General features: G+C 33.1%; 1 protein-coding gene and 1 pseudogene across 1 annotated transcript in view; both read right to left on the bottom strand.

The window, feature by feature from the left end:
• Positions 1-2,775: 2,775 nt before the first annotated feature.
• On the bottom strand, positions 2,776-3,716 carry LOC140173039 (disease resistance-like protein DSC1; annotated as a pseudogene).
• A 1,001-nt stretch (positions 3,717-4,717) lies between these two features.
• Positions 4,718-12,496, bottom strand: part of LOC112709094 (disease resistance protein RPV1-like) — an 86,177-nt gene continuing 78,398 nt past the window's right edge. The window contains exons 2-3 of the mRNA XM_072202031.1: positions 4,823-5,627; positions 4,718-4,729 (exon numbers count right to left, since the gene is read on the bottom strand). Coding sequence (XP_072058132.1) covers positions 4,718-4,729; positions 4,823-5,627 — 817 coding nt within the window. The remainder of the gene's footprint in view (positions 4,730-4,822; positions 5,628-12,496) is intronic.

Here is a 12,496-nt window from a genome sequence, read left to right as displayed (position 1 = left end):
TTGAAAGCATAGTGTTTGATATGTCTCAAATAGCAGATCTACAGTTGAATGCTGATACATTCAAAAAGATGCCTTAAGTTAAGATTTCTCAAATTATATATCCCATCGGAAAGTGATGGCAGATTAAATAAACTGCAACTTCCCATAGGACTAAAGTCATTTCCTTCTAAATTAAGATACTTGGAGTGGGATGCCTACCCTTTGCCATCTCTCCATTGAATTTTTGTCCTGAGAAGCTTGTTACTCTTCGCATTTGGAACAGTAAACTTAAAAGACTTTGGGATGTGGTTCAGGTTTGTACACAATGCATGTTTGGTCATTTGTTTGATGGATGGGTGTGATTTTTTAACCCCATATTATGGTTTACCATTTTGGTTTTTTCATTTGCATTATTGCAGAATCTTGTTAATTTAGAGAAAGTAGATCTAACAGATTCCCAAAAGTTGGTGGAGCTTCCGGATTTCTCCAAGGCAGATAATCTCAAAAGTGTTTATTTATCAAAATCTTAGGAGGTGCCAGAGTGAATGCGTGAAGCTCTTATCTCAATCTTTCTAACTGATAGATTGTCAGATTTAGTGCAATGAAAAGGCTTGTGTATACATTGCATGTTTTTGTTTCATTATTTTAACTATATAATCCCAGTTTTCTTGGGCAACCCTATGGAAATGCAAAATGGGAAATTAGTCAACTTGATCATAGTTCATTTATGATTAAATGCTTGTTTTTTTTGCTGCTCTATCTATAATTTCTGATGGCATTCACACACGTTCAATGTTGCAGCATTATGTTATGATTGGCAACAAAGCAATTGTGTGTTTGTTTCTGTTTTTATAACTAAATGAGTTTCTGTATCATTTATTTTTGTATTTCTGTCTCGAATAATGTCCAAATGCAACTAAATCTGCATTCTTTTTTATCTTTCACCTCTCTAAAAACTATCCAGCAATTGATGGCAGAAACCTTCTTTTACTAAAGACCAAGTAACTGTAAGAAGCTAAGATCAATAACAAGAAAAATATACCCAAAACCTAGAAAATAAGGACAACTTTACAAAAGAAACATGTCTTGTAAAATAATAAAATTGAAATTTGAAAGTAACAATCCAGCAATTTTGCTTAAGGCTTAAGAGTTCATCTATATCAAAGGTTTTTATAATTTGGAAGTGTATATTATTATTCTTTAATTAATAATATCACTTATCTAATATATTCTTATGAAATTATCCTCACAATGAAAAGCTTCGTCTACCATTATAGAAAATTAAATAACAAAAATAGAAAAAAATAGAAAAATCACAAAATAAAAAAGTGACAATATCACTTTCTTTATCATTTTTGGACATATAAATTAGACATGTCCATATGGTTAGAGATTACGTATAGGGACATATTCATAATAAGTGTGAAGAATGAATTCCATGCTTTGTCATGATAGAAGCAAAATACTATGGAGTATGAAACTAGAACATTCAATTCCATAACTGCAGTGTTTGGTCACACCCATAAACAAAATAGAAGACATATAAGGCCATACAGATTAAAAGAGTCCACCCACCATGACCAAAAATAATAAACAAACGGTACAGCCTAGCTCTGTAAATCCAATTGGCCATCTCTCAAATTGGCCCCTTATATTGAATCAAAAACAAAAAAAATAATTAGATCCGTTATTCACTGTTTTCATTAGCTGGCTCTCCCCTCCAACTAACAAGGCAGACAAGCTTACAGAGCTCTGCCAAACCTATTTCCAACAACCAACGGCTTGCCACTTGTCAACATATCCTGTGATTTGTATGTATCTGTACCGTATAACTGGCCTCAAATTATTAAAGTAATTCCCTCAACATTTCCAAAGTATTTCAATTTTGTCCATCTAATTAAATTGTCAACCATTATTCAGCTCTCTCTTTCCAAATTTGACCCTGTCCTATCCACACACCATTGCCACCGCCACCGCCACCATTGGCGGTAGCGTGCACTTCTAGATAGAGCCAAGAGCAAATCTGGAGGGGGGAAAATGTTAGAAAAGAAAAAAATTATACAGACATTTAAATAAATCACTAAACTTTCATGTGACTAACCTGAAATAAATAGTACCAAAAATAATTAATTTAATGATTTAGTTAAAAGATTTCTAAGGACAATAATATACTCTTTAAAAAAATTTTATATATTCAATACATTAAAAATATCAAAAACTTCTCAACAGAAATCAAATATATGAAAAGCTTAAAATAGGTCCTTTTAAGTTATGTTTGGTTGGAGAAAAAATGGAAGAAAATAGAAGGAATGAAAGAAAAATTGCAGATTTTTATGTGTAATTTATAAAGGGTGTTTTACAACTTCTCTTCCTTCTATTTTTCTTTCACTTATCTCCTATTTAGTAAGAATACAATTGTGATCCATAAGATAAAATAAAAAAAATAATATTATCATTAAATATCAAATTTATTTGATTTTAGATTCATAAAACAGATAGAAATGAAATTCATTAACTTTTTCTTAAACCAAATTATAGTATAATTCAAATGCACGATTACTCCCCTTATAAAACATAGTAATGAACATATTTGGTTCAAAAAAACTTTTGTTTTCTCAGTTTCAATTATGAAAAATCTAACAGTTTTATACCTTTTATTCTCATTTGTAAGATTTTGTCAAGGAATTCATGAAAGCAAGATTTTCTTTATGGAATTAGAAATTAACCTAAGGTAACAAGAGAAAGCAAGGCAAACATGAATGATAAAAATTCAAGAGAAAAAAAAGACAACTGTACACGAGTTTTAGCTGGGGCCCGGGAGCTTCCAACTCCAACCTCATGGTTCCATGTGCTACAAAATCCAGCATCCCAATGCCTTGTTTTTCATGCCCAACTCCAAAATAGTAGCGTCTATTCAGTTCTAAAATTGGAGTCATTTAGTGGATAGACACCACACTCTTTGATCAACAAGTTATCATCTTGTTTACTTCCAGTATCGCCACTGCTGACAAAGAATTCAAATGTGACTTTTGGGTTTTGCCCAGAAAACGCAATCTTATTATTCAATCTGTCCAGCTTGATTACATCAAAGATGCCTCCATAATTATATGCCATATAAACATGATCAGAACACCCTTCTGCCGGAATGTGATTTAGAAATAATATGCCAAATGAATATTTGTGCATGTTACTACCATCTTCCAAGTAGCAACGGCATTTAATATCAAGTTCATAATCTAAACTATACTTAGGGATAACAACGCAGAGAAGGGAAGTAAAACCATAACTGGAAGGTGAAGAAACTTCAAAAGTTATGAAATACCCTTTGTCCGATGCATGAACTACTTTGGTACTCTGTAGTCGGGGTAACAAATCTTGAAGAAATCACTTCTCTGAACTACTCCTTTTTCTCCTCTTCTGGATTCACACACGTAAGCAAGTTTTCTTATATCTTTAAGGTACCAATAAATACAATTCGCCACATCCAACTTCATGCAATTATGGAACGAGATGTTTATGCATTTTTCTTCTTGTAGTCTAGGAATATTTGAACTGAATGTCACATTTTGCAGCATTATGCAGTCTAAAGCAGTCAAATGACGAATGGATGATGGAAGCTCTGGCAAATGTTAAAGCATCTTACACCCTTTTAGAGACAGTGTTTTCAGCTCCGTAAGGTGCTTGATGCTCACCGGCAATGTCTCCACAGGGCTTCCATCTAGAAGTAATTTTCGTAAAGATGAAAAGTGACTGACATAGGATAAACTTGTGCGGCTCTTGATATAGAGGTGCTTAAGAGATTTTGAATGCATCTTAGTTTCAAGCATCTCAAGTTTTGCACAGTTCAGAAGATTTAAAAGTTCAAGTTTTCCAAGTGATAAAAGAGATGGATGGACATGACGCAAACTTCGACAGCCAGACAGATGTACACTTTTGAGATTATCTGTCTTGGAGAAATCCGGAAGCTCCACCAACTTTTGGGAATCTGTTAGATCTACTTCCTCTAAATTAACAAGATTCTGCAATAATGCAAATGGAAAAACCAAAATGGTAAACCAAAATATGGGGTTAAAAAATCACACCCATCCATCAAACAAATGACAAAACATGCATTGTGTACAAACCTGAACCCCATCCCAAAGTCTTTTAAGTTTACTATTCCGGATGCGAAGAGTAACAAGCTTCTCAGGACAAAAATTCAATGGCAGAGATGGCAAAGGGTAGGCATCCCACTCCAAGTATCTTAATTTAGAAGGAAATGGCTTTAGTCCTACGGGAAGCTGCAGTTTATTTAATCTGCCATCACTTTTTGATGGGATATATAATTTGAGAAATCTTAACTTAGGCATCTTTTTGAATGTATCAGCATTCAACTGTAGATCTGCTATTTGAGACATATCAAACACTATGCTTTCAATAGAATCAGTTCCCTGATAAACAAAAAGAAAAAGAAATGAATTAAATCAAATGAAATCAAGTAATATCAAAACATTGCCTCTAGGAATTCAACTAAACTATATCTCTGTTCTAACAAATTTTCTCCCAGAAAAGAGTGTGTGGCTTACTTTGTTGTTTCCCAAAACATCCCGAATATCATTAGAATCCCACAAGTGGCTACGATTTTCAGGATTTCCACTAGATTGTTGACAAACGATATCCCAACCTAATTCTTGGATCAAGTCATGCATCCGCACACAATTATGAGATATAGCTATTAAAGCTCTATCAAGAAAGGATCTCATGCCAATAGCTGCATACAAGCCACAACTGTCTAACAGATTAACTACGTATTCTACAAGCTCTCCCTTAAAAAAAATGTGATGTCTAGAAAAATTTGTTTTGCCTCATCATCTAATCCATCATAACTTAATCTTAAAATATTCTGAATTTCTGGATCTGATGTTTTCTCAAGCTTTTGCAATGCACTATGCCATTCAGTTTTACTTTTTGAATGAAGAAAAGAACCCAATGCTATTAAGGCTAGTAGGATGCCTTTGCAACAGCCAACCGCTTTCCATGATAGCTCCTCGTATCCAATTTGTGGATAGTCTTCATTGAATGCATTCAAACTAAACAGTTTAAATGATTCATGAGAATCTAATATCTTCATCTCATATATTGTTTCAACCGTTGGAACCAGCACATTTTTGTCTCTAGCTGTGATAATGATCTTACTACCTGCGCCACACCATTGAAGCTTCTGAACCAGGTAATCTAATTGCTCTAAACTACTCACGTCATCAAGAACTATGAAATTTCTTTGTTTTCTTACCCTGTCCTCAACAAAAGTGGATTTTCCTGTGTTATTTTGCCAAAATTTTCCCTGTAAGAGCTCCAAATAAAGTCGACGACGTAACTCAGCTAGTCCATAATTTCCTGATCTTTCCCGTACATTTTCTAAGAAGCAGGAGCCTTCAAACGTATAAGAATATTTCTCAAATATAAGTCTTGCTATAGTTGTTTTTTCTATACCCCCTATGCCATAAATTCCAATCATTCTGACTTCAACATATTCACTTAATAGTGATTCTACCTTTTCAAGATTTTCACTAATGCCAACGAGACTTTTACTATCATTGGGTGGGTAATGGTCAATCAGCTTCTGCAAAACATCTTTGACAATATTCTGAATGAATTCAATTTCGTCCCTACAATATGAAGGAAGAGGAAAGAAGAGGGGGGGGTCAAGACATAACATTAGGAGCAGTGTAACACGATCGTCAACAAAATTGAACAAAAGGGGTTCCTTAACTCAATAAACGCATACTTATCTATAAGAAAGGGAGTCCAAGCCTTCTAAATTTGCTGCTGCAGTGAGAGCTTCCCTCCACTTCTGAACCTCCGCCTTCTTGTTATTCTGCAAGTGTTTTTTAAATGCTTCACTGTAACTTCCTAGCTGGTACCTTACATGTGATGGATCAACGTTGTAGAAGACAGGTATAACAAGCCGTCCAAATTCTTTCTTGCACTCCATTATTTTAACCAGTTCTTGCAAGCACCACTTTGAGGTTGCGTAATTCTCTGAGAATACAACAAGCAAAAGGTAAGACTCTTCAATTGCTCTGAGGAGGAGGGTCGTGATCGAATCTCCTTCGTGAAGCAAGTCATCAGTGTTTGTAACTATCTGCTTTCGGGACAGGGCTTTGAAAAGATGGGAAGTGAAGCTTGTGCGTGTATCCTCACCTCTGAAACTGATGAAAACATCATACTGTAAAGCAGGTAACGGACTAGTCAAACAGGAAGAACTAGAATCTTCGACCGTTCGATTCACTTTTGGATCTGAATCCAACACCCGGTATGAGGTATTAAAATTGTTAATCGGTGGCAGATCTTAGAACTTCATCGGCGTAATTTGCGGAGGAACAACAGCACCGCCGTTGACTTTTGATTTCAGTTTAGCTGGGAAAGGTTGGGTGGACGCAGAATCAGGACCGTTACCAGGGAAGATGAATAATCTCATCTGAGCGGTTTTAGGGAAATCTCTGTAGAGGTTATCATACTCAAGCATCAGGCTGTTTCGGCCGTTGTCACTGGTGACGGATATTAGGGCGTCGAAGTCATCGCCGGGGAGCTGATACTTAAAGTGGATGTCACTGGCGGCGTCAAAGAGGGCGGAGAGTTCCGCGAGCATGGCGGTGAAGTCGATTCCACGGTTAACGTAGTGGAGCTTGTTGCGGCCGCCGACGTAGGAGATCTTCTTGTCGTTGGGGCGGTGGTGGATCTCGCTGCCATAGCTGCAGAGAAACTTCACGTCGTAATTCTCCATGTTCTGAACTTTTCTTTCTGCGTTTGGAGTTTGTAATCAGAAGGAGCGTTAGCAATAGAAATCAATGAAATAACTTCTTTTTAATTTTGCTATCGGCAACGAAGTTACCAGGAAGGTTCCAGATTAGGTTTAGTCAACACACAATATTTCCTTTTGTTTTCGGTGAGGGAAAAAGTTGTATTGGAGAAGACAAAAGTGATTGTTCCCACTAAATTTGCTCCAAAATGGTTACTTGCACAAAAAGTATACTAGGTATTTGGATTAAAAACCATTAATTTATACAAAATTTTAGGCTAATTTTTTTGATAGAGAAAGTACAGAGAGCCAATAGAAATTTTGTACAATGTGTACAATGAATGTTTATTCAATATTAGAGATATAATTATTAGCATTACCTTTTCCTTGCCGGTTTCATAATATGGTATTAGAGTTTTAGATTTGAAAAATCAACAGTTCAATCCTTTGTGAACTCCAAAACTCGGATGGTTATTCTGAATAGTATGGATGATGTTCATATTGTACTAAAGATTTAGCCTATTGTACACATTGTACACTTAAAAAAATTGGACAGTTTGATTTTTTTTTTTGAGAGAGACGAACACAAATTAAATCGTCCGATTTGTGCTGGACAAACAGTTTTTTGTTAAAAAATCGGATCCACCCAGGAACGGATCCAAAAATATTATTATGGGGGTCAATAACATATATGATATTAAAAATTATGTAAAAATTATATAACGTAAGATGTATTATAAAAATATATTGATAGAGAATATATTTTAAAGTATAAAAAATATATGTACTTTTTACTAACGAAGTGGTCGATTTTTCGTATAATAAAATTTATTGATAATAGAATCTGTGTCAAAATTTTTAGCAATTTTTTTAATATAATTAAAAGACAATTAACAAAAAATTTATCTTTCATCTTGTTTCTGAATTTTTTTCACAATATTCATAGCTGAAAAAGATCTTTGAGTTATACCAGTTGAAACAACGAGAATTAATATCAAATGAATCAAGAAGGACGATCACAAGAAGAAAAAGAATCCACTTCGTTTTTGTTTAATTAAAAAATATTAGTAATAATATCTTTTTCAAATTTTTTTAATATTATTACTTATTTTTTAGATATTAGAAATCATTAATACTTAGATTGGACTAAACTTTTATTTATACTAGACTAAATACTAAATACAATTTTAAAAAATTAAATCATACTTAATAACTTATTACTATTAATTTTTTTTAAAAAAAAGTTGGGGACCGAGGCCTCCACTCGCCCCCGTAAGTCCGTCCCTGGATCCACCAATTTCATACATTTTTTTTTTGCAAAAAAATTGGACCCATCAATTTCAAGTTTGAAAGAAATTTTTTTTATGCAAAAAAATCGGACCTACTAATTTCATGCATGCAATTACTACCTGTTTAATTATTATTTATCAAGTAAACATGTATGGGCTCTTTTTTATATATATGGAAGTAAAAGTAGTGATATATCTTAACATTGTAATTTTTGGTGTTTTTTAAAAGTGTGGAAGATACACAAATCAGATGGTCCGATTTTTATACTTCAAAATTTTTAATTTTTTTTAACAGAAATCCCTCGGTCCGATTTATGTACTCTCACAAATTCCTCGATCCGATTTCACAAATCCCTCGGTCCAATTTCTGTACTCTCACAAATTCTTCGGTCCGATTTCACAAATCTCTCAGTCCAATTTCTGTATTCTCACAAATCGGACGGTCCAATTTTATTAATTTATTAATTTTTGAATGATTTATTCTTGATTTACGGATCATAGATAGATAAATTTTATTATTAAAACACGTATTTAAGAATTATTTATCAAAACATAAATTTTGTGGCGTGATTGCAGCAGAACTTCCTGTTATGACGAATGGTGAATTCACTGTGAGAATGAAATTTAATTCTAGGGAGACAGTGATTAAGGCGGTGAAAGATTATACCATCCGTAGAGGTGTAGATTATTGGGTGCATGAGTCAGAACTAATGACATTCTATGCTAAATGTACCCAATATGACGCAGGTTGTGATTGGCTTATCAGAGTTAGCAAAATGTCCAAGAAGTACTGTTGGAAAATAAGGAGGTACACTGGTAGTCACACCTGTACTAGGGCCACCATTTCTCAAGATCATTCGAAACTAGATTCCAACATAATTGCAAAAGAAATAAAGCCATTGGTAGAAATTGACCCATCTATAAAGGTGAAATCAGTGATTGCAGAAGTACAGTCGAAATTTAACTACACCATAAGTTATTGCAAAGCATGATTAGCAAAGTAGATGGCAGTGGAGTCAATTTTTGGAGGTTGGAAAGCTTCATACAAAACTTTGTCCATATGGTTTGAGGCTATGTGTTACAAGAAACTATTAGCAGTCGTTCATTTTGAAACAATGTCTGCGTATCAAGAGGATGACTTTGTTCCTAATAAAATATTAGATCTTGCTATCATTTGTTCAAGGCACATTTTAAGAATATCATAAAAAATAATTTATTAAAAATTATTTAAAAAAATAAATTCTTTTATATTTTCAATATAGTGAGCATATCAAAAACTTAAAAAATTTCTATTATTACGCTATTAAAATATGCACTAAGATAGTTAAATTCTAAAAAATTACGCTACCAACTTTTTACACATATTGATTTCATATAATTATGTTTTTGAAAATCTGACTAGACTGTCTAGACGGACTAATCCAACCATGAACCGAATCTCTTTGCGATTTGGCTCAACATTTAAAATTGCCGATTATAAAATTGTTCAAATACCGTTGAACTGAGTGAGAATCGATAAGTCGAATCGAACCGATATAAGACCGGTTCTGTTAAAATGGTACTGTTTTGCATTTTCTTAAAAAAAAAAAAAAGTTGTCTTCTTCTTCACTTCTCCTTCTCCTCATTTAGATATATCCCCACCCTCCCAACACAAACCCTAGGTTATTCCCCCTCCGCCACAAAGGTCTCACTCAGCGCCGCTGTTGATTGAGCTCAGACATCACCGTGTTTTCGTCTGGTCATTCGTGGCTCTGCGCTTTTTCCTCATTTAATAAACTGTGCATCTTTCTCGAGCTTGTCTTTAGTTGCTGGTCTTCACAGTCACCGTTCGTCGCGCTCAGACACAACCGTCCTGGTCTAGAAGTCGTGGTCGAAGTCTCCAACTCCTCTCCTCATTCACTAAGCGCAACTTCTTACTCAAGCACATCGTTCGCCGTCTGCTCTTCATTTTTCCAACCGTGTTTCTGCCGCCATCCATCGTCCTGCTCGCGCCTAATCTTTGTCTCTGCCGTGCTTCTGCCTCTCTGCTCAAACTGCGCAGAACGAAGGCACATTTTTTTTATTTTTCATTCTTTGTTCTTCATTCATTGCTTGGAACATTGATTCAATGATTTTTTTTTAGATTTTGCTAGAACATTGATTTTCTTTGGGATTCTGATCTTCATTTTTTTGTGCAATGTTCTTTGTTGATTTTTTTAATTTGAATCATTGAATGATTAACTCTATTCTTATGCTATATTGTACTCAATTTTTTTGTTTTTGATTAATTGAATCCTTGAATAATTACTTTATTTTTTTAGTTCATTGGTTTATCTTTATTAAAACTGTGCTGATTTAATTGATTTAGTTCACTATTAACCTTATTAATCTTTATTAAAAATTAAAAATTATGCTAAAAATGTTGTTAAAACTCTATTTATTTTGATTTTTTGGGAATTCTGGTCTTGTTTCCTCTATTCTTTGTTTTTCATTGATTTTTAAATTTGAACCATTGAATGTGTTTATGTGCTGTATTGTACTCTATTTCCTTGTTTTTGATTGATTGAATCATAATGATTAGTTAATTTTTTAGTTCACTGGTTAATCTTTGTTAAAACGGTGTTAATTTAGTTGATTTAGTTCATTGGTTAACCTTGTAATCTTTATTAAAAATTTAAAATTATGGTAAAAATTTGGTTAAAACTCCGTTTATATTGATTTTTTATTTGGATTCTGGTAATTATTTTCTCTATTCTTCATTGATTTTTAAATTTGAATCATTGAATGATTGGCTATGTTTATGATATACGGACACTTTAATGAGTTGTTATGTCAGCATGTCGGAAACATTTCGGACACGACACTTATCGACACTCGTCTAACACGCGTGTCTGCCGTGTTCAACCATGTCTAAATAAAAAATAAAAAATTCTTTCTCGGACATGTTTGTACACACCTAAATATCATCACGTGTCGGTGTGTCCAACCTTATTCTTAATATGTATTCTTAAAATAAATTTAAAAATTGTATATATTATTATTTATTAAAATAAAAAATTTAAATATTTTATATAATTAAAATAAGACATTAAAAATAATTAAAAAATTAATTTACATTTTAATATAAAAAATGTATGCGTGTGTCCCCGTGTCTTATAAACTTTTAAAATTTGTGTGTCGATGTGTCCCATGTCGTGCTGTATCCTATATCTATATCAATGTACATGCATCATAACCTGTATTTCTGTACTACTGTATTGTACTCTGTTTCCTTTTTTTGATTGATTGGATCATTGAATGATTAGTTAATTTTTTAGTTTATTAGTTAATTCTTGTTAAAATTGTATTAATTGTTAAATTAAGAGAGAGGATGATGGTGGCAGTTGAAAGGTGGGAAATTTGGGGTTTTTTGTAGGGTTTAGGTATTTCTATTATTAGGAACTCATTTTTTATGGGTATAATAATTGTTTTTTATTTAATTGATACATTTATTAGCGTATTTATTAGCGTCTGTATCTTTCATGGATATATATGGTAATTTACTTTTTATATATACCATTAAAATGAAAAGTACACCAAAAAAAATATACATGAAACTTGATGAAACTTGAAAGGCAGTCCAAGCATACCCTATTATTAGAAAAGGCTATACTTTATAAGCATAACTAATTAATAAAAAGTGTAGCCATATATAAGGTAAATTTCTTGTACTTGGTGGCTGGAGATTTGCTTATAAATCGCATGGCACTAATGAGTATGATTTGAATAGGTGACATACATGAGTGATCTTCCAGTCTTTCCTTAATTTAATGCTAACAGTGGCCGTTTCATTTTCTTTGGCAATGGTATTCATAATATTACGTTCATGTTGCAAGTGTGAGGTGTATGAAATTAATTTTACATTAAAAAATAAAAATAAAAATTTATAAAATAAGAGACCCATAAATTTATTACTTTAAGATTTTGAAGCTCCGAAAATCATCATTCTTGCTGTTAAGAAAAGTGTCAATTGTCAAAGCATTCTTGCTGTTAAGAAAAGTGTCAATTGTCAAAGCATTCATCTCAGAGTGGTAACAAGTTATAGCTCGCGATATCCTTGCCAGAACAATTACAATATTGGAGTTGACCAACCTAATACATCATTGTTATGCTGCACTGCACAACACATGCCGTGTGCTTTGCTCGCTGTATAACTCATTCAACCGCTTGCATTTTTTAATATTTTTATTCTTTTTTTTTTCATTTTTCAATTAGTTGGTTGACAGCAATTTCCTTCTTCCAGTGTCATAGGATGACTAGAAAATTAGATGCAGCAGATTTAAGGAATGGACTTAATTCATATTATTTTTTCTCCTCGTAATATTTAACAAGAAAGGAAAATGATGTTTAATTTGTATTATTATTTTGTACATTTTGAATACCAAAATAAAAAATATATGAGATGTATATGAAAATTGTGCATATAAAA

The sequence above is a fragment of the Arachis hypogaea genome, chromosome 9 (assembly GCF_003086295.3).
Source record: "Arachis hypogaea cultivar Tifrunner chromosome 9, arahy.Tifrunner.gnm2.J5K5, whole genome shotgun sequence".
NCBI lineage: Eukaryota > Viridiplantae > Streptophyta > Magnoliopsida > Fabales > Fabaceae > Arachis > Arachis hypogaea.
The sequence above is the reverse complement of the archived record's forward strand: the minus strand, read 5'-3'. Positions and strand labels throughout refer to the sequence as shown.